Source organism: Pseudorca crassidens, chromosome 2, assembly GCF_039906515.1.
Source record: "Pseudorca crassidens isolate mPseCra1 chromosome 2, mPseCra1.hap1, whole genome shotgun sequence".
Classification (NCBI taxonomy): domain Eukaryota; kingdom Metazoa; phylum Chordata; class Mammalia; order Artiodactyla; family Delphinidae; genus Pseudorca; species Pseudorca crassidens.
Window position 1 is genome coordinate 60,268,387 of NC_090297.1, and position 24,397 is coordinate 60,292,783.

The 24,397-nt window shown below is 33.3% G+C and overlaps 1 protein-coding gene across 1 annotated transcript in view; it reads right to left on the reverse strand.

Moving 5' to 3' along the window:
- Window positions 1–24,397, reverse strand: part of LRRC40 (leucine rich repeat containing 40) — a 55,952-nt gene that overhangs the window by 22,242 nt on the left and 9,313 nt on the right. Inside the window, exons 2-7 of the mRNA XM_067726545.1 lie at window positions 13,605–13,786; window positions 11,936–12,009; window positions 10,654–10,783; window positions 7,346–7,469; window positions 3,607–3,749; window positions 1,049–1,221 (exon numbers count right to left, since the gene is read on the reverse strand). Coding sequence (XP_067582646.1) covers window positions 1,049–1,221; window positions 3,607–3,749; window positions 7,346–7,469; window positions 10,654–10,783; window positions 11,936–12,009; window positions 13,605–13,786 — 826 coding nt within the window. The remainder of the gene's footprint in view (window positions 1–1,048; window positions 1,222–3,606; window positions 3,750–7,345; window positions 7,470–10,653; window positions 10,784–11,935; window positions 12,010–13,604; window positions 13,787–24,397) is intronic.

Genomic DNA, 24,397 nt, shown 5'->3' on the forward strand with positions numbered 1-24,397 from the left:
TTGCTAAATACTACTTATTCTAACTCATCACACCTTTCACATCTTTCCTCTTCTTTCCATTCCCATTGTCACTACAGTTTAGGTCCTTATTACATAAGAGAGAAATCTACAAAGTTGTCAACTCAGTAAATTGGATATATCAAGTGCTCCCTAGTGACCATTATTAGATTAATAGAATTTTTTAGAATTCCCATCTACAAAACCACTCCTATCCAAAGTATCTGACCCACTATCACCAATTTATTTTTAATGAGATTACAATCAAGTTGGTTTTGTTCTTAATCTCCCCACCTCTTAATTAATGAAAACTGGCTCTTCACAGGCATTTTAAGGACCTCTTTCACATGGCCTCAACTTATCTTTCAAGACCTAAATTCTCACAATCTCCTTTCGTGCACCCTACCATCTCAACTCGATTCCTTGCTGTTCTTTCTATACATACTTACAATTTATTTTCTAAACTTTCAGAGCTTTGTTTGTGCAGTTTCCTCCAGCCAAATGACCACCTTATGCATGCACTTGAAAATAGTGGTCATCCTTCAGAGATCACATGATAGGACTATAATGAGGCATGACCCTGTGAGTACATTTAAATTTTGTGCTCTAGGCAATTAACTTGCTTCACCCTGGTCCCAGTTCTATAATATCATCTAAAAATTTTACTTCTTCCACAAAGTCTGCCCTGATTCTTCTCAATAAATTGTGATTCCTGTATCTCCTTTAAACCCCCAAAGTATTTCGTATCTCTCCCACGGCTTTACGTCATTTAACAAATTCAACAAATATTTATCAGGCAGCTTCTATGTACCCAGGCACTGATCTAGGAGTTATTCGTAGAGTTTGTGTCCCAGCGAGTTGGAGTAACTGATTCCATTAGCATATTAAGCTTGCTGCCAAGAACAAAATCTTTGTAGGTCTACACATGATACCTACTCAATAAACAGTTATTGAATTTGATTTACAAAAGAGATCTCTACATGCTTTTGTAACTTATGAATTACAACCAAATACAGACATGATTTCTTATTCATTCCATCTTTAAACTTACCTACTAATATCATTGTTGCTTAGGTCAAGCCTTTCCAAAGATTGCAGGAGTGTAATTTCATCTGGAACAGATTTTAACTTGTTATCTCGCAGGTCTAGCACAAGGATAGAATTCAGATGCTTAAGGTGTTCTGCCCCTAACATTTCAATCTGGTTTTCACCTACATGTAATTCCTACAAAAGCAAAGATCAATCATGTGTATTTCTGTATTCAACTTTATACTAGATAATGAAAATAAAATTGAAATCTTGATTTCAAATCATTGAAAAATACATGGAAAATTTTCTAATTACTAAGATGCTTAAATTTTTAATTATATTTAAGTAATCTTACAGTTAAAGAAAAATGACAAAAAGGAAAATTTTCAAAAATTTCCTAGTAATTTAAAAATTAATTAAAGGTTTAAACTGGAAGAAAGTTCAAAGTTTATAAAACCAAAGCAGAGAAATGATTTAGTAGTTACATTTATAGAATTAATAAAAACACAAATCCAAGAACTATACTGATAAAAAATTAAAGTTTTAAAACAAATCAGTACAAATTTAAAAAGTTATTTATATTATAATAAATGTTTGTTACTCAACATTTTTATTAGTGATTATTATATATACTGATTTCTCACTAGCAGAATCTAAGATTATCAGATAATTAATCTTATTAAATGATAACTTTTTCAGTTATTTATATCATTGTCACCATTCTGTTTAAAAGTAACTCTTGTTTATGTGCGAAAGATTTTAAGTTTAATTAGGTCTCATATGTTTATTGCTGTTTTATTTTCATTACTCTAGAGGGTGGGTCAAAAAAGATCTTTTTGTGATTTATGTCAAAGAGTGTTTTGCCTATTTTTTCCTCCAAGAGTTTTATAGTGTTCAGTCTTACATTTAGGTCTTTAATTCATTTTGAGTTTATTTTTGTGTATGATGTTAAACTTAAAAGCTTTTGCACAGCAAAGGAAACAATAAATAAGACGAAAAGACAACCCTCAGAAAGGGAGAAAGTATTTGCAAACAAAGCAACTGACAAAGGATTAATCTCCAAAATATACAAACAACTCATGCAGCTCAATATTAAAAAAACAAACAACCTAATCAAAGAATGGGCGGAAGACCTAAATAGACGCTTCTCCAAAGAAGACATACAGATAGATGGCCAAGAGGCACATGAAAAGATGCTCAACGTCACTAATTATTAGAGAAATGCAAATCAAAACTACAATGAGGTATCATCTCACGCGGGTCAGAATGGTGATCATCAAAAAAAATCTACAAACAATAAACGCTGGAGAGGGTGTGGTGAAAAGGGAACCCTCTTGCACTGTTGGTGGGAATGTAAATTGATACAGCCACTATGGAGAACAGTATGGAGAGATTCCTTAAAAAACTAAAAATTGAACTACTATATGACCCAGCAATCCCACTACTGGGCATATACCCTGAGAAAACCATAATTCAAAAAGACACATGTACCCCAATATTCACTGCAGCACTATTTACAATAGCCAGGACATGGAAGCAACCTAAATGTCCATCAACAGATGAATGGATAAAGAAGATGTGGTACATATATACAATGGAATATTACTCAGCCATAAAAAGGAATGAAACTGAGTTATTTGTAGTGAGGTGGATGGACCTAGAGTCTGTCATACAGAGTGAAGTAAGTCAAGAAGAAAAAAACAAGTATTGTATATTAACGCATGTGTGTGGAATCTAGAAAAATGGTAGAGATGAACCTATTTGCAGGGCAGGAATAGAGACGCAGACATAGAAAATGGACGTGTGGACAGAGGGGGATGGGGGGACAAATTGGGATATTAGTATTGACATATACACAGTACCATGTGTAAAACTGATAGCTAGTGGGAACCTGCTGTATAGCACAGGGAGCTCAGCTTGGTGCTCTGTGATGACCTAGATGGGTGTGACGGGGTGGGGGGGCTGGGAGAGAGGTCCAAGAGGGAGCAGATATATGCACACATATAGCTGACTCACTTCGCTGTACAGCAGAAAGGAACACAACATTGTAAAGCAACTATACTCAGAAAAACAAACAAAAAACAAAACAAACTCAACACTAGTGCATAAAAGTATACATGCAGAAAAGCAAAGCATAGCAAATTTAAATACAATGTTAATGCTATATACTTAATACCAAAAAAAGTAATTAATTTTAAACAGACTTTATGATGAGGTAAACATGAGCTGGCAACTTATAGAATTAGATACGTATTCATTCCTGGTATTCCAGGTTTCCTGCACTATGGTCCCAACTTACTCTGTAAGCCTCATCATCTACTACTTCTCCAGTTATAAACTACTCTGCAGATGAAATGGACAAATTCTTATTCTTAAAATTGATTACTGCTTTTTTTTAAAAAAATCTATTATTAACAATACCATTAATATATTTAGTCATTAAAATTCTGAAAAACAGGAATACAGGAAAAAATAACACATAACTAATACATATTCTCAATGTAAAATACATTTAAAATTTCATTTTCAGGATTAACTTTCAGAAAATGTATAGGTATTTAATAATCAACTAAATAGTACCTTTAATAATTTACAAGAAGAAAATTCCGGTAGAAAACGTAATTTATTCCTCCGCAAATAAAGCAATTCTAGTGATTCCATGCTAGCCAATTCAGAAGGTATAGTTTCCAAGAGATTTGAATTACAATCCAAATGCTTTAATCCTGTAATATATATTTAGTGAAACACAAAGATATTTTAATAGAGAAAAAATACTGGTTTATAATTGTATATACATTCAAAGAATGTGTAAGTAATCATGAGGACTTACAAACCTGTGATGTTCTATACTGCTATAATAATCAAGAATCCTAGAATACCATTGAATTACATAAATGTAAACTAAAAATGTTTTTATTTAGTTATAATTAAAGAGAAACAATGATATTAAAATCAATGTTTAATAATAGTTCAGGTCATCTTTGTAAAGATTTAAAAAACAAAGTACTCTAGTACTCCTTTAAAGTATGCTAAAATATATAAACTATATACTATGAGATTATTTCCCTCAGTAATTATACATCTTTAAAAAGAAAAAGTTTAAGGTAAACATACAAGCATACTACTCGTATGAAAGAATGTCAAGTAACTCTGGCCAGTGGTAGCTTAGACACATCTGTATTTAAAATAGGCAACTGATGTTCTGTCAAAAACCCATGGATTTCTATGTATTCCCTCTTATTCTTTCATCTACTCATACTGCCTCTCTCCCTGTCTTCTTTCCTTCCTTTCTTCTTCTAATTTTTTTAAGTTACATTCTTTTGCTAACACCTTAGCTAACACTCTTGATAAGAAGGTATAAGATAGCTCAAGAAGAATGTTCTCACTTGCAGCATCTCTCTCACCTCCTGGATCTTTCTTAAAAGGCAGAACAGAAAACAAAAATGGAAAAAAAGTAAAGGTCTTCTTTCTCTTAAGACTTTAATAAGCAGTTTTCTCCCTAATCCATACTACAGATTCTTCCACTTACAATGGCCACCATATATTTTCCACTATATATTCTCAACCCTATAATTTGAATAGACAATATGCATTTTACAACTTTTTTTCCCTGTACTTTGAGCCTGTCAATTTTAACATAATTCAAGACTGAATTGATGTACTGCCTTAGACTACTTCTTTCATTGTTTAAAGACGTTAACTGCTTTCCAAAACAAATTTAATAGTACTACTTTCAACTTATAATAATTTATGTATTATTTGGCTAGATCACTGAGAAAAATGTCACAATCTGATCTACCCTAGATCCAATAAATTCTATAAAGCAAGTTTGTTTTAAATTTAGAAACTAGCTTTCACAAGTGTTTCCATCTAAGAGCGTGATTGAGAATAGAAGCAGTACATAGAAGAAAGGGAGGTGGATGGACTCTGTCCTACAGAGTGAAGTAAGTCAGAAAGATAAAAACAAATACTGTATGCTAACGCATATATATGGAATCTAAAAAAAAAAAAAAAATTGGTTCTGATGAACCTAGTTGCAGGGCAGGAATAAAGACATAGACATAGAGAATGGACTTGAGGACACGGGGTGGGAGGGGGAAGCTGGGGTGAAGTGAGAGTAGCATCGACTTATATACACTACCAAATGTAAAATAGTTAGCTGGTGGGAAGCAGTAGCATGGCACAGGGAGATCAGCTTGGTGCTCTGCGATGACCTAGAGGGGTGGAATAGGGAGGATGGGAGGGAGGGGATATGGGGACATATGTATGCATATGGCTGATTCACTTTGGTGTACAACAGAAACTAACACAGTATTGTGAAGCAATTATACTCCAGTAAAGATCTATTTAAAAAAAATAGATTGTTTATATATGTATAACTGAATCACTTTGCTGTACAGCAGAAATTAACACAACATTGTAAATCAATGATACTTCAATAAAAAATTTAAAAATATGAATAGTAAAAGTGAAAAAGAGCAATGGGGATGGAGTAAGAAGATGCAAACGCTGGCTCTACAATTTACTACATAATTTCTAAGCCTAGGTTTCTGAATCTTTTTTTTTCTGAATCTTTAAAATGTAAATAATATGCATCCATACTAACTTGTAGAACTATTGTGGCAGCAAAATAATATATTTAAAAGTATTCTGAGTTACAAAGAACCATGCAAATGTTAGATACTGTTCTTGGAATCTCATCATGAATAGTGAAATAATAACTAAATGTCCTACTGGTGATAGCTTAAAAGTAGCATTGTCATGGCTGAAGGACAGAAAGCATCTGAGCATAATTATATAGTATATTAGAAAAACTGCTGTAAGTTCAAAGTATTTTTCTATTGACTTCAATATTTGCTTCTCTCTCTCAATATTTCTACTCAATTTGTGAAAAAAAAATGCTTACATATGCACTCCAGATATCATATTTTATGTTTAGCTCTACTTTCTGATACCTTTATTGAAAATGGCGAAGGCAAGCAGAGTCAACTACTGGTATCACAACTAAAGGCTCCCCTGAAATGTCAATTCAATTTATGGCAGATTTAATTTATGCATTCCTGTTATAAATTACAAATAACCATTAATCTAAAGTAAAACAGCAGTGATCATTTTGTAATGTATAAAAATATCACTATCTTATACACCTGAAATAATATAATATTGTTAGTCAATTATACATTAATTTTTTAAAAAGTCAAACAGCACAATTGTACAAGTTCACTGCAAAATAATCTGTAATCAACTGTACGAAATCACATCTATGACTTCCTCCACAAAAGGGAGGTTTAAAAAAATGAAAAGGCTCATATATGATTAGCAAAAAAGAGTAGTAAGGTCTATAGCTGACACAGTGTGGTCATCAACTAAGAAATAATAATAGTTTGCCTTTAGACAAAAAAAAAAAAAAAAATCACAATGAAGATTTTGGACTCTAAATCAAGAATTCTAACATGATTAAGTATACTTACTTAAAAGGTACTGAAACGTACCTTCAGTTTTTTTATCCCTTAATATTAGTTCTACAATACACCAAATATAATGGTTCAATGGTAAACTTTAATGGAACCACTAAATTTTAACTTTTTTTAAAAAAAGAATTGACAATTTGGGCAAAACTAGACTATCTCTTGACATTATTACTTATGGACCTCAAGGAGGATACAGTAATAATATAACCATGTATCATCGGTGGCATCACCTAGGAAAGGGGAATGACCTCTTCGTAAATGTTGAATAAAATGAATGAAGAGATAGAATAGCTCAAAACTTTAATCAATTTCTCAGGTATACAATATTACCACAATTTATAATCTTATTTTCTTTTTCTCCTTTTGATATGCCAAAGTATTGTTTTGGCAGTAATTCTTTTTTTTTATTGTTTTGTTTTATTATTTATTTATTTATGTATTTATTTAGGCTGCACCGAGTCTTAGTTGTGGCACACAGGATCTTAGTTGTGGCATGCAGACTCTTAGTTGCAGCATGCGGACTTCTTAGTTGCGGCATGTGAACTCTTAGTTGCGGCATGCATGCGGGATCTAGGTCCCCGACCAGGGATTGAACCCGGGCCCCCTGCATTGGGAGCACAGAGTCTTACCCACTGAACCGTCAGGGAAGTCCCCTGGTGGTAATTCTTTACAAAGTTGCTAGACTACAATGGCCTGGAGAAAATCTGACTAGTTGTTATTGTTTGCATTTACCACCATAAAATCTATTATTTTACTTCTCTGTAACTAACTATAAAAAGAAATATTTTTTTAAATGTAAGTTGCACCAACTTCAAATTTTTTTATTTTTTAAAATAGAGAAGATTTACTTTTCATTCCACTTATTTCTGCAGGCAAACTCTTCAGTTGATTACTGGAAAGATTGAGTTGCAGCAGGCTGGACAGAGATGCAAAACTAGCAGGAACAGTTGTAAGACGATTGTTCGAAAGATCCTTTAAAAAGAGAAAGACAAAGTGAATGAATGAACAAGTAAATAAAAAAAGAAAGGATCCCTAAGGGGAGTTTCAGAATTTTGAGGGCATTGCAACATTAAAAAAACTATTTACAGATGATATGTTTTGTAACTCTCATTCACTGACAATTTCACAGATCATCATTCATTACCTCAATATACTCTGTGGGCCTACTATGTGCCTAATAATGTAGCAGAGAGGAATTAAAATGAATTCTGACTTCAAAAATATTTTACACAAAGGTTTCTGTTAATATTAAGTCATGTTGTACCATGTTATCATGTTTTCAAAAAAAAAATCTATTTTTTCATCCAATATTTGTCGAGTACCTATGATAAATCAGGCAAACTGTATGGTTAAATTGTAATATGAAATGAAAAACATCTTTGCAAGAAAGAAAAATTCTTGGAAGGAAAAAAAAGTAAGCTGAAAAAAAATGGCCATTTTAATTTGGGAGGAAAAAAATATTCCCTCTTGGTTCTGCTGACCTCAGCAAGTCTGCTTTAACTAAGTACAGAAGTCTACTCTACTCTCTAGTTTTCACTCATTCAAGCTTGCCTAATTAATCTCTATACCTTGATGTTGCTTTAAGTCTTTGTTTCTGTTTTGTCTTTTATGACAGAATATTTTTTTGAAACTCCCTTTAAAAGACAATGTTATGAATCAGGTATTCTTCTTACAACATTCAAATCAGATATAAGTACTACACCAGCTATCATCAAACTGTTAGGTAAGGCAAGTGGCAACAATGAATAAGAAAAAAATGACTTAGAGGAACTGTTCTCTGAAGACTATGATTTAGTCTAACGTTAAACAACTGTAACTCCAAATAAATTAAGATAGAAAAAGGAAAAACGCTAGATCAGTGTATTTTTTAAAACATACTGTTATTATAATAACATAAAATAACATATTATCATAATCTACAACATCAATATAATAATATACAACCCAAATACTCTAAGGTCTAAGAATCAACAGATTACTAATAAATATTTAGTAATATCAAAAGTTACTGACACTAAATGCAATGTAGTATTCTGGATTGGATCCTGGAACAAAAAAAAAGGACATTAGTGGAAAAACTGGGAAAATATAAAATCTGTAGTTTAGTTAGCAATATTGTACAAATGTTAATTTCTTAGTTTTTACAAATATCCCATAGTTAAGTAAAATGTTCGCCCATTAGGGCTTCCCTGGTGGCGCAGTGGTTGAGAGTCCGTCCGCCTGCCGATGCAGGGGACACGGGTTCGTCCCCCGGTCCGGGAAGATCCCACATGCCGCGGAGCGGCTGGGCCCGTGGGCCATGGCTGCTGAGCCTGCGCTCCACAATGGGAGAGGCCACAGCAGTGAGAGGCCCGCGTACCGCAAAAAAAAAAAAAAAAAAAAAAAAAAAAAAATGTTCGCCCATTAAGGTGGGTGAAGGGTATATGGGATCTCTCTGTACTATCTTTACAACTTTTCTGTAAATCTAAAATTATTCCAATATCAAAAGCTAAAAATAAAAAAAAGTTTCTGATAAAGAAAAGATTCACAAATTCTTAATAAGTTTTAAAGAACCCAAAACAACAGAATTGCTAATAAATATTTAATTACTGCAGTTAATGACTAAATTAGATACAAAATAAGTACAGTGCATATAAATTAATCATTATTTATGCTAAGTCATTTCTTCATTATTTATTTAGTACCATTGTGTTAAGCAGTTTTTATATAACTTTAAGAAATATTATTGGCTTAAATTATTATAGATCTTATACTTTTAATGTTTTAATATATTGTTGCTCAATTTGTGATTTATTTGCTAATGAGTCCTTAAGAACACAGTTCTCAGCTGAAGCATCCTTTCATTATGCAGTGACTATCTGGGAACCCATGAAGAAAGTTTATTAGGTTTCCTTTAAGCTTTCTACTAGGCTTTTGTTTTTTTTTCTTTTTAAATCAATTGCTATCTTTTACCAGCAAATTTTATAAGGAAATCTGATGGCTCCTTCCTTTACCACTCATTTCACCTACCTATGCCTTTTACTTTCCAAACCTTATTTCCAATCTGATCAGATTGAAAAACAAAGAGCTACTGAAGAAATGGTTGAAGAGAGTATGTATTTTGATTTCAAACACTGGTGCAGATGGGTGAAATATCAAGAAAAAATAAGTAAAAGAAGCAATTTTTCCTTGAACAAAAAATAAACTTTAAGGCTAAAATGACTAATGAGTTTTTCAAAACATGTAATTGTGACTAGAACAAGAATGTAACATGAAATAACTATGTGGAGTAGAGATTTATATTAGAACATCTGATCGAATACAACTGAAGTCTTTCAGATAGGATACCTTACAGTAGAGCCTTACTTCTTCCGTGGTAAAGTGGGGGAACAAAAAAAAGGATACACTCTGAAGTCAGATTATTTTATGTTAAATTCCTAAATTCCTTACATATTAGTTATATGACTTTGGATGAGTTACTTTTTTTTTTTTTTTTACAAGTCTTAGTTTCTTATCTGTAATGGGGATAAAACTATCTACTTTGCTATGTGTATAGCAAAGTAATATGTAATCTACTATATGTATAGCAAATATAGTAATATGCTATAGGTATAGCAAAGTGCCTATTGTTTGTATTATTCTTAACAATATGACTAAAATAATATTTGCATTGCTTTATGGTTATCTCTATTTAAGATGTGAAATGGATAGAATAAAAATTTTTACCAAGAAATATGGCCATTTTGAAAAATAGGTAGAAAAAACAGGCCCTGAAGGCATTATCTGGACACTCAGAGGACAAAAGAGCCATAAGGGCTACAGAGGAGGAAATGAAAATGGAGATAAAAAAGGGAATTGGTATACGCTAAAAACACCTTTCCTCTATTTTGCTAAGCCATAAAAGCCTCTGAATAACAAGGTCATCCTCAATGGCTCCTTTCCCAAACTCTATTCCTAAATTAAAATCTAAGGTGATTTCCTTCATAAGAAAAACATAAGAAAATCAAATTTATAATTACTAAGTTAGCATTCTAATTGTAATTCACTGTTTCTGATAATCTAGTCATACAATCAGCTGCCCATGTAACCATGATTTCAATCATACATCCAATTTTTCAGCCTAATAAAAAATCCCACCAGCCCCAAATTATATAAATATTGCAAAATCAAAACTTACTAAATCTTCTAAGTTGGAAAGTTGTTCAAATCCCCTTGGTATGCAAGTTAGTTCATTATGCTGGAGATATAGGCCCTTCAGGTTTCTTAGATTTGTAATTTCTTCAGGGAGTATTTTCAGATTGTTATGGCTATTGATTGATAAAACAAATGCTGAACAATTTCGTGACAACACAATAAATATTTATAAAGGCATTTTTGCTAATCGACTACCTGGGCTCATTAAAAAAAATGAAGTAAGGTTACTAATTTTAAGTACTTACAAACTTTACATCCTAAAAGTACACACCCATTAAAATGACAGTAATCTAAAGTAATCAAATTGAGAGTTTCAAAGAAGTAAAGATTTTTAACCAAACATATAATTTGTGAACTTTTGATTGGTTCCTTTTAATCAACTTGATTTTACATATAAATGAAAACATTGGGCTATAATTTTTACACTGCATATGAGGCTTAGAATTTTGACAAAGATGTGCACATACATACACTACAATGAAGTCACATTTTACATGGGGATTAGGTTTCAACGTAGCACTCAAGACAAAAATAGCTATTTCTGTTTGAGGGCCTGGCATGTCCAGATGAATGCAATATGCAACTCCAGTCTTATTTTTCACCAAATAAGGACTGTTACTTGAGGAACTGTTGTTCTCCCTCAAACCAGTTAACTCCAGAAAACTGCAACTTTATCATGCTGTGATAGATAGATTTATATCTATTTTATAAGCCCCAGTTTTTCAAACTATGTTTTGAACACTTAAACTTTTTCATTTTTTTCTCCTAAATTAAATCTTCCCTAATCCCTTTCCCCCTGTGTATATATAACATAAAAGGCAGTTATTTTTCTTGAAAGTCTGAGTGTGTACTGAAGGGCAAACAGAGTTAGCTAGGGCCTTAGCCACCTGGCTTCCCATGTACCTATCAGTGAGTACCAGACGCATACCCATGGAATTCCAGGAGTCCTCAGAAAAGTTTAAAAACTACTGATATAGAAAACATGAAATTTTCCTCATTATAACCACTAAAAATTATTTCATAAAAATAAAAAGTATTTAAAAAAAAATCAACTGGCCTTAAATTTGTAAAACCAGAAAACATGCAGGCAATTCTAAAACAAAATAATCTGAGAAATAAAACTTAAAATTATTATTCTGCTTAATCACTTTCTGAGATACTACAAAACATTTTTTACATGCTAGAAAAAGTATTTGAAAAAATTTTTAAAGAATGTTAGATTTACACCCTTATACTAGCAATACTGAAATAAGTTTAAATTTTACCTGACATTAAGTTTCTGAAGATTTTCTAATTCTCTTATAGCAGAAGGAAGGGATGTCAGCTGATTATCATGTATCTAAAAGTTATTAAAAGACACAGTCAATATCTTAGTCTTACAATTAACCATGAGCTTTGCTATTGTACAATATTCTCTGATGACAGTCTCGTTATTCTAGCTCAAAAGCATAGCTGGGCTATTGGTAATTTGTTTTGAGAATAGAAAAGAAAAAGGAGTTTGAAATTGACCAAACTGCTGCTAATAAATCATGAAGTGATAAGAGATCAATTTTAAAATACTACAGTTAAAAAAAAAAACAAAAAACTTCCCCTCACTGAGTGGAACTTCAATCTCAAATGAGAGATGACAAGGTCAGAAACTAACAGCCCTCTGATCGTATGATTAATGTCAACATTTACAAAAAATAAATGAGGGAGACTTCTCTCATGTTCTTACAGAATCATATGCTTTTAAGGTACAAGGAACCTTTAAGAGAACACTTATGCCAATTCATTCATTTAACAAATGAAGAATATAAAAATTTCTCTAGAAATCTGACTACATCTAACTTTTTCAGACATGAAATTGAAGATTTTTGATGATCCTAAGTAAAGTATATCAGAAGTCTGTAGATTATGAAATAAACTACTCATGACATGGCAACTAGGGATTAAAAACATAGTCCCTGGGCTTCCCTGGTGGCGCAGTGGTTGAGAGTCCGCCTGCCGATGCTAGGGGACGGGGGTTCGTGCCCCGGTCTGGGAGGATCCCACGTGCCGCGGAGCGGCTGGGCCTGTGGGCCGTGGCCACTGAGCCTGCGCGTCTGGAGCCTGTGCTCCGCAACGGGAGAGGCCACATCAGTGAGACGCCCGCGTACCACAAAAACCAAAAACAAAAAACAAAAAAAAAAACAACATAGTCCCTGAATAAACACACAAAAATTTAAACCCAATAATTCAAGTCAGTATTGGAGATAAGTTACCAAAAAAACCCCCCAAAGTAACAAAAAAAAACCCCAAAAACAAAACAATATTAAATACTTGCTTTAACACCGACAATAATAATGATGATAAAAATAATAGCAATAGGGCTTCCCTGGTGGCGCAGTGGTTGGGAGTCCACCTGCCAATGCAGGGGACACGGGTTAGTGCCCCGGTCCGGGAAGATCCCACATGCCACGGAGCAGCTGGGCCCGTGAGCCATGGCCGCTGAGCCTGCGCGTCCGGAGCCTCCGCAACGGGAGAGGCCACAACAGTGAGAGGCCCGCTTACCGCAGGAAAAAATATATATATATATAATAATAGCAATTAAAAAAAAGACGAGCAGCAGCAACCACTTGTTAAATACCAATTCTGTCTGTATGCATTAACTCATTTAATTCAAAGAACAATTTTTAAAAACAGGTAGTAGTACCAGTCTCGGTTTATAAACGTGGAAACTGAAGCACAAAGAGGTAACCTTCCCGAGATCACACAGCTATCAAGTGGCAGAGTCAAAATTTGAAGCCTGATGTTCTGACTCTGCACTCAACCATTATGCTATGCCGAACACAGTAATTTGTTATTCTTCCTTGCACTCTACCGATTGAACATCGGTCTTCTATTACTCAAAGCCTAAATTTAGCTTTAGAGTCTCTTCAGACGAAGATCCATATTTATAATCAGTCAACTTACATCAAGAACAGTCAGTGCAGGAAGGAGTCGGAGGTCATCAGTAAGTGAGTGAAGTTTATTGTTTGATATGATTAGTTTGGTCAAATCTGTCTGTTCCCACCATCGCTCAGTAGCACTGAATGAAAGATTCTGATTAGCTTCTTCAGGGATATCCACATTTATTCTCCAAACACACTGAGGCACTATTTCCACCACCACCAAACCAAAATAAAAAAAAAGAAGGGAAAGAGGTGAGATACTAAGTACACATGTTTATAACAGCTATTCTGCTTATCTACTGAAAAGAAGTTTCTGAAACACTAAAAAAACACTTTCAAATAAATCAAACAAATAGCAATGAATTCCAACTACATTACAATGGAAGTTGATTTTATTCCAAAACAGAATATTGGATATGTATTTTTCATATTAGATCTCACTCTTATCTTCATTCAACTATATTTACTATATACATTCCCTGCACAGCACATAGTGGTTAGATATACAAGACAAATAAAGAATGGACTCTACCATTAGGCAACCATAACAGAGAACGTATGGAAATCAACATTTAAACTAACTCATTTATATCTCATAGCAACTCCGTAAGGTAGGTGTTATTCTCACTTTACAGATGAGAAAAATGGGGCACAGAGAATGTATCATTTACCCAGGGTTATATAGCTAAACGGGATTTAAACCCTGGAAAAACTAAATTGTCTTGCTTCTCAGTGAATATTTGTAAGGTATATCTGACTCTGGTAGCTGCTCTCTATTTTATCTGACGTACAATTTTATTTCTTATCCCATCACACAACATTGTATTACTTCTGTTGCAGCATATACAGCAATTCCTTTGACACTGCAAATAAGACTGTTCAAGTTAAACAGAAAGAGTCCAGGTTTATCACTATAACACTTGAAGCTCCAGAAAATATTAACTTGCTCTAGTGCTATAGCAGAACTATTTTAAATAGTCCTTCATTCCTTGATACCAGTAGGACGATATATGGGTATGATCTAGAACTTTAGCTAATATTAATCAAGGCAACCATTGGTTATGCCTTACAGTTACTGACTATCATTTTAAAATGACATTAAATGGAAAGGTGTGGTCAAAGTTTCAAGTTCAGGACACAATCAGATCAAGCAATCCAATAAAATGGTTTTACAGAAGCAAAGCAAAGTTCCTGAAATCCATTCACTCAAAAAAAATGAGGTACCTATACTTGTATTAGAATAAATTATAAGATCCCTTTCCTACCCTTCTCTCTGCCTAAGCAATCTGCATTTCTCTACTCTTCTATCAATGAATCCCCAGAAAATGGGAATAAAACAGAATGAAAATCCACCCATGCTTATGCACAGAGGTTTATTTTTAAAGCAAAGCAAAGAAACAAAAGCCACTCTTTCCAACTCTTTGAGTACAAAAGCAGCATAAAATGTATCTTCACTGTTGTTATTATTATTTTGGTGGGTAGATATGGATGACTGAGTGGGAATGAGAAACACACATCAGCCCAGCACTAGCATGTGAAGTTACTGACACCAAATGAGTCAATAAAAATGGGTACATTTATGTATTTGACTAAAAATCAATGTTACCCTTAAGCAAAAACAAGTTACAAATGTGCCATACCAGTTTGGGTCACCAACAAAAAGCTCCAGTATAAGAACGACAAAAAAAAAAAAAAACAAGGCAAGACAAAACAATACAAAACATTAAAAAAAAATGTATGGAAGAAGCTATGTGAGATGCACAAGTCTACTCCTAAAGAAAATATGTAGAGCATTGTGCATATATTTTTCTCTTAACACCTACACGTACATAGGTACATTAAGATGATTATACTTAAAAGGCAATGTAATGGAAAATATCTTTTTTTGTAAGGAGGAAGGTGGAGAACACAAGAAATTTGTATACAACAAAAATATCTGTTACCCATGAACTACACTAAATGAATGTTACAATTTTATCATTATTACTTCAGATATTTTGGTTAACCAAATTTGTCTTTGTAGGAACTATCACGGGATGGATAATTGTTGATACTATACTGCTGTTATTAAATATGTATCAATTTGCTTTTCCATAAACATTGACTTACTGCTCATTCTTTTCCCCATTGTTTGTGAAATATCTCAATTTCTTCAAGAGTTTATAGCACCAAGATTCATGTCACTTTTCTTCCCTCCCCACAAATATGAAGAACCACTGAAAGGTATATTGTCCTAATTATTGAGGAATTCAGTGGAGCCATCCTAAAAGTAGCTTACCAATTCACAAAACAGAAACTACCAGGTAAAAAATAAATGTCAATAGGCATATAAATGTGAAAAAAATTTACTATGGAGTTAGATTTATTTGCTTTATGTAATTTTTAAAGTTATATAATATGTCAAATATATACATAAATTAACAAATAGTATAATGAAATAATGCTCCACGTACCCACCGCCCACATTTAACAGTTATCAACTCATGGCCAATCTTGCTCATATATAATCCCATATCACAATGATCTAAACTACAATCTTAGGAAGATAGAAAAGAACAAAGTAAACCCAAAGTAAACAAAAAAAGAGTAGAAATCAATGACATCGAAAACAAATACGGTAACAGATAAAAAGCAATAAAACCAATACCCAGTTCTTTGAAAGTGGGAATATCACTACCAATCTTACAGATGTTAAGAAGATAAGGGAAGGTGCTTCCCTGGTGGCACAGTGGTGAAGAATCCACCTGCCAGTACAGGGTACATGGATTTGAGCCCTGGTCCGGGAAGATCCCACATGCCATGGAGCAACTAAGCCTGTGCACAACTACTGAGCCTGCGCTCTAGAGCCCGTGAGCTACAACACTGAGCCCGTGAGCCACAACTAATGAGCCTGTGTTCCACAACTACTGAAGCCCGTGCCTAGAATCCATGCTCCGCAACAAGAGAAGCCACCACAGTGAGAAGCCCGCGCACAATGAAGAGTATCCCCCCCACCCCGCTCACTGCAACTAGAGAAAGCCCGCGTGCAGCAACAAAGACCCTAAAAATAAATAAATAAATTTATTTTTTAAAAAAAGTATAAGGGAATATGATGAACAACTTTATATCCATACATTCAACAACTTAGAGGATATGGAGAAATTCCCTCAAAGGGGGAAAAAAAAAGCACAACAGCAATAGGAAATCTGAGTAGCCTTTTGAAAGGGTTCCTAGACCCAATTCCAGTGTGCATATTGTTCCCCATACAATCAATTCTCAGACACCCTCCTGGTGTCTCAACTCTGACACTACTAGGGGATATAGAATCAGATTCAACAAGTAAAGGGCTCAGTCCCACAAAACTGCCTTCCACTTCAGAGGCCAGTCACAAGCCCAGCTTATTACCAGTACTTCTCATCAACTGGCTATAAATCAGAGGTTCCCACGACTCCCTCCTTGGGTTCAGTTAATTTGCTAGAATGGCCCACAGAACTCAGGAAAACCCATTTACTCACTAGTGACAGATTTATTACGAACAATATTAAAGGATACAAACCAACAACCAGATGAAGAGATACATAGGGCAAGGTCTGAAAAAGGGAGCTTCCATCCTTGTAGAGCTCGTGGTCCAGCACAATGGCACATGGGAGCATACTGGTTCCCTAATGTGGAAGCTCTCAGAACCCTCTCCTTTTTTGGTTTTTACAGAGGCTTCATTACATAGGCATGATTGATTAACTCATTTGCCATTGGTGATTGATTCAACCTCTATCCCCTCTCTCCTCCCCAGAATCAGGGTTTCTGGTTCTGATTCTATCTGTGGTTAGTTCTCCTGGCAACCAGCCTCCACCCTTAGGTGTTTTTTGCAAGTCACTTTCATTAACATAAACTCACTTGTGGTACTAAAGGCTTGTTAACAAGACACCATTTAACTTTTATGGCTCTGAAGCAGTTTTTTGGGGGTTTTGTTTTTGTTTTTCGGGAACTGAGGACAAGAAACCAAATATTATAACAAAGGATGCTCCCATTGCTCTTATTATTCAGGAAATTCCAAGGGTTTTGGGAGCTGTGAGCCAGGAACTATGGACCAAATATCTCTGAGAAATATATTTTGGTCATCTGAATGACCAAATATATATATTTCTTATAAATCACAATAAAGCACATAGTATCTACCAAAGAAATTAAACTTGCTATTTAAAACATTCCCACAAAGAAAACTCCAGGCCCAGATGACTTCACTGGTGAATTCTACAGACATTTAGAGTAGAAATGATACTGATTCTACAGACTGTTTCAGAAAATAGAGGAAAGAAAAATTCCCAGCTCATTTTATAAAGCCAGCACTACTCTGATATCAAAATCAAAGACATTAAAAGGGGGGGAAAAAAAAGCCAAAAACCAAAAACCAAATCTAAACACCATGACCAAGTGATTTATATAAGGAATGCAAGGCTACTTTAACATTTGAAAATGAATCAATGCAGTTGACCATATTAACAGAAAAAGAGTAACACAATATGACTGTCAAGGAATGAAAAAAAAAAAAAGCATCTGACAAAATTCAACAATCATTCAAGATAAAAACTCTCAAAAAACTAGGTATGAAAGGGAACTCATTCAACCGGATAAAGGGTATCTTTGAAAAATCTACAGCTAACAATATACTTAATGGTGAAAAACTCAGGGCTTACTCTCTAAAATTGGGTACAAAGTGAGGATGCCCATTCTTACTGTGTCAATATTTTACTAGCAGTTCTGACTAATGCAACAAGGCAAGAAAAATAAATAAAAGCCATTCAGACTGAAAAGGCAGAAGTAAAACTGTCTCTATTAGAAGACATGAAGATCTATATAGAAAATCCTAAGAAAGCTACCAAAAAAATTAAATGTAATGAGTTTAGAAAGGTCATAGACTTCAAGCTTAATATACAAAAATCGACTGTGTTTCTACATATTAGCAATCAGTAACTGAAAACATTCTTAAATGCTTAAAGATTTACAAGACATAACATCTAAAACCATGAAATACTGAGAGTTAAATTTAACAAACATATGCAAAACCTATGGTATGAAAATACAAAATATATGAAAGACATGTGTTTTTTTGCTGTGAAAACTTAAAGAAGGTCTAGATAAGTAGAGAAATATACCAAGTTACAGCTTGAAGACTCAATATTTTTAAGATGTCACTTCTCAAAGTGACTTATAGATTCAGTACAATCCTAATCAAAATTCCAGAAGGCATTTCTGTAGAAACTAACAAGCTAATTCTAAAATGTATACTGAAATGCAAAAGAACTAAAATATATTAAACAATTTTGAAACAGAAGAAAGCGATAGGACTTAACAGTACTTGATTTTAATTTTTACCATAAAGCTTATATAAGGACAGACATATAGACCAACAGGGAAAAAAAAAAAAATGAGCTCAGAAAATATTCCAGGCAATAAAATAATGTCAGTTAATATTCAACAAAGTTGCCAAAATAATTTAGTAAGAAAGGAATAGTCTTTTAAACAAATGTTCGTATAGATAAAAAATGAACCTCAACTTTTACCTTGTGACATGCTCTAAAATTAATGCCAAGTAGAGCACAGACTTAAATGTAAAAGATAAAACTATAAAAATTCTATAAGAAAGCAAGGGAGAAAATCTTCACAGCCTTGGGATGGATAAAATTTCTCAGTATAGAAAAAGTACAATCATAAAAGAAAAAAATTGATAAATTGGACTTCATCAAAATTAAAAACTCTTATGTTTCTCTAAAGAAATTGTTCAGAAAATTAGGCAAGCCACAGACTGGGAGAATATATTAGATAGATACCAATATAGATATACAATATATCTGAGGACTTGCATCCCCAGAATATAAAAAGTCTTATAACTCAGGAAGACAAACAGCCCAATTAAAAATAGACAAAAAATCTGAACACTTGGCAAAAGATATACAAAAAACGAATGAGCAGATGAAAAGATACTCAACATCATTAATCATCAAGGAAATGTAAATAAAACCATAAGGAGATACTGTAACACAACCACAAGAATGGCTAATGTTAAAAATAACGACAATACAAAGTGTTGGTAATGATGTGTGGCAACTGAATCTCTCATATTACTAGGGACAAACAGTTTGGTGAATTCTTATAAAGTTAAATATGCACTTATTATTATATGTCCAGCGATTCCACGCTCAGGTATTTAACTCAACAGAAATGATAACATATGTCTACACAAAGACTGTACTTGAAAACTCATAAGCAGTTTTATTCATAATAGCCAAAAGCTAAACACAACTCAACAGGTAAATGGATAAACAAACTGAAATACATACATACAATGGACTATTACTGTTCAACAATAAAAAGGAACTACTTTTGTAAACAATATGGATGACCCTCAAAAAACATTATACTAAGCAAAAGAAGCCTAACACAGAAAAATTGTAAATGTATAATTCTATTTGAATTAAATTCTAGAAAAGGCTAATTTATATTGACAAAAAGCAGACCACTGGTTCCATGGAGCTAGCAGTGGGGGTAGACTGACAGCAAGGGGAACGTTTCAAGTACTGGAAATGTTCTTTATCTTGATTTTGGTAGAAGTTACACAACTGTATATATTTGTCAAAACTCATTAAACTGTACACTTAAAATGAATGTACATACTGTTTGTAAATTATACCCCAATAAAGATAACTAAAGATAAAGAGAGAATTTTTTAAAATAGAGATGATGTAATATATCAAGACAATCTTATGAATGCATATGTACACATATGTATATATGTGAATGAATAAAAAAATAAAGTGTGTATATGTGTGTATATATATACATATACACATATATATGTTTCTCACAGGGTAGATAATACCCTTAAGCAGCACTACCCAACAGAACTTTCTGCAATGATGGAAATATCCTGTATCTGCCCTATTTCATATGGTAGCCACTAGCTGCGTATGGCCAATGAGCACTTATAATGTGGCTAAAGTGACTGAAGAACTTGATTTTTAATTTTATTTAATTTTGGTTAATAAAATTTAAATAGCCATATGTGACTAGAGACTTCCACAAGGGATGGCATGATCCTTAACAAACACTGCAAAAAGATTTCTTTACATGTATTTTTGGGCAATTCATTCTTTCTTCCATTGACAACAGCTAATTACAGAAATAGGGAGTCACAAATGGGTTGACAGCAGAGAACTGTCTAATTTGAGGAAGATACAAGTGGGTAGGTGAAGAAACAGAGAAGAAATAAAAAAACATGTCTAAAATGGTGTTTACATGGATGAATAAAAGAATGTGTAGCAAGTAAACTATAGGAGCAATAAATCATGAGATTAAAAAAATTTTTTTGACTCCTTTGGACAGTTTCATAAATATAATGATCATGCATAGTATACAATAATAACTGTTTACTTAAGGCAGAAAATCATACCCATTAAAGTCTAGATCTAGTCTAGATTGATTACCATCTTCTAAAAGATTGTAAATATATTCAACTATGATACACAGTATAGCATCATGGACATACACTGACCAAAGAGTCAGGGACCTAAGGCTCTGGTTTAAACTGTATAACTAATCAAACTGGCCAGTAACCTAGTATTTCTGGTCCTCAGTTTCCTCGTTGATTAAATGAGAGGGCCCTACTGTCACTTAAATGCTAGAATCCAGTAACAGCAGTACAAAAAGGCTTTTGCTAGATGCAGGGTAATATTCGGATAATAGTTTATCTTACAAATGCCATTTACTAAACTGTCTACCCAATTATGAGCACTTTAAAAGAATAAACCAATAGATCAAGTCACTCTGTAAAGAATCCGGGAAAGCTCATTGATAAATATTCCAATTTTCTCCACAGTAGTTTATGTATGGCCACCAATGGCCTCATTACATTAAACAAAGAATTCCAAATTGATAAACCATAATATTATAGTGTCACTTTGAGGCTATCTTTAAAGTTTAACACACACACACACACACACACACACACACACACACACACACACACACCCCAAAGTAAAATTAAAAAGTTATATGGAAGGCATTAACTCAAAAAGTTATATGGAAGGCATTAACTCAGTTGCAGCTTTAGGTTGATTCAAAGGAATATATCTTTGTGGTTTAGAACACCTGAACCACTGTTATTTTAGAATGCATGAAGACAACACTTCTTTGCTGAAGTCCAGGATACTGTAAGAAAAGAGTGAAACAATGTTAAACATATGAAAAGGAAAACATGTTTACTAATCACTTTAAGAGAAAAACATGCTTGAATTTATTACATTAACTTGAGGGTACATTCAGTTTTATAGTGAAGACAAGCTTCACTGAAACTATAATTCCATTCTTCCCAGCCTGTATTTTTTCTCTTCTACTCAAGAAAACATATTAAAATGCAAGTGAGTGAACATGATATTAATATAGGGGTAAGTTTAAATTTGCACTAATTTATTAAATAAACTTTGGCCTTGGCGATAACTTGGGATACACATCCCAACAGGTTAAAATACTAACATTTAGAAATATATCAACAGATCAAGAAATAGGAATGGGATTTTCAATTAACTATCAAGGTCCTTGTTTTATAATCTAAACAAGTAGACTTCCCTGGATTTCAGTATACTAAAAATTAAATGTTCACCTCAGATTTTGCCATTACATATGGATTAAGGGCACTTTCATCGTGTTTTCATTTCTAAGAATTGTTTAAGAATTAGCTTGTTTTGATGATCTATTCACCTGGAAGCGTAGTTTCTTTCTGGAATTATTTGTTATAAAATCTGGATAGTTTGGTTAATTCTCATTAGCTTTTTAGAATATAACAGTAAATTCCATTAAGACAATCAGGAGTCAAAATACAGAGTTAAGCTAAATAGTAAAGCAGAACATGGTTAATACAGATTTAAGGATGGTTATTTAAAATCTTAGTAAACATATGGTTTGTGTTACACTTTTTGTCGTGTCACAACAAACTGTACAAACTGAACATGGCAAATTTTCATTACCCTAAAACAGACAACATGACATCTTGTGGCCTAGAAGCCCTAGACCTATTTACTTAATTCCACAAACAGAAACTAACCAAACTGCTCTCTTCAAGATAAGGAATGATAGCCTTACACCCATATTTCTCTCTCAAATAATATGGTTTCCAAACTAATTTAATTGGCTTATTTAATAAATTATCCACTTACCAATGTTCTTGTCAGTTCAATAGTGTGGTTTCCTTTAGAATTTACAGCATTCTTTTGTTCCAAACACTGGCCCCTCTTACTTTCATTGAGTTTTTGAGTCACTCAAAAACATTCCTATACTACTGTTCTGCCATGGTCATGCAAGCACAAGGCAACAATCAATACCTCCTTTACAATTCTACTTTCATTTTATCTGGTCCAATGAAAAAGAGCTGCAATATCTATACTGAACAAAAGATAATTAATTTTGGTTGAAAGATAATATATTCCCACACTGCTGCTCATAAAAAGACCTGTCACTTAAAATTTCCAGGATATTTCTAATGTGCTTCTTTGAAGTTGGTTATTAGTTATTTTGTTTGGGTATACCTTTCTAAGTAACTTATAGAACTGACACTCAGAATGATGACTCTAAAACTGCCAACAATATTTGGATATTTAAATTAATCACAATATTCATAAGACAGACTATTATCTGATTATTTTAATGACTCTATTTTTCAAGTGTTCCTGAAAAATGTACAAATAGAAGTCATAAAAGCAGAACTCAGTACAATTCCAAATTTGTTAAAAATAAAAAAAACAGAAAGTAAATTAAATATATTCACACACACACACAAAAAAAATTATAAAAGAAAAACCTCCAAAATATCAACAGTGATAACCGTAGATGGTTATTTTCATTTTTTATGCTGTATATAGATTCTACTTTTTCTATAGTAGACATATTGGTTATATAAAGAGGAAAATAATAAATAGTATTTTTACAAAAGAACTAGGACCTAGTTCTTTCGCAAAGGAACTAGAAAAGAAAGCGTATCTAAAAACCCTCAAGAGTACACAGATTTCAGTTACAGGTAAATATTTATCTGCACTGTACAGATACCAGTTAACAACCCCATCTAGTTAGTAAAATGCCTCACAGCTCTAACAAGTGACCTCATTAAGAAGAATCCATTTCAGGAGGCCACCACTTAAGAATAAGAATCAATAGAATTTTTGGGGGGAGGGATAAATTGGAAGACTGGGATTGACATATACACACTACTATATATAAAATAGATAACTAAATAATAAGGACCTACTGCATAGCACAGGGAACTCTACTCAGTACTCTGTAATAGCCTATATGGGATAAAAATCTAAAATAAGAGTCGATATATGTATATGTATAACAGATTCACTTTGCTGTACACCTGAAACTAACACAACATTGTAAATAAACTATACTCCAATAAAAATTTAAAAAAAAATTAAACCAAAATAAAACAAGAAAAAAGTAACAAAATGGAAAGAATGAAAATAAAATAATATAGATTTAAACTCAAATGTATCAATAATTATATTAAATGTAAACAGATTAAATGCTGTGATTGAAGAAAAACAGATTATAGCAACCATGCTACAGGAAGGGCTGAATTACCTTTCCATTCTTAAAACAGAAAATGATATTGAGGCTCTTGTTGCTGCAGCCAGGAGTCAGTGCTGTGCCTCTGAGGTAGGAGAGCCAACTTCAGGACACTGGTCCACAAGATACCTCCCAGCTCCAAATCAAACGGCGAAAATTTCCCAGAGATTTCCATCTCAACACCAGAACCCAGCTTCACTCAACGACCAGCAAGCTACA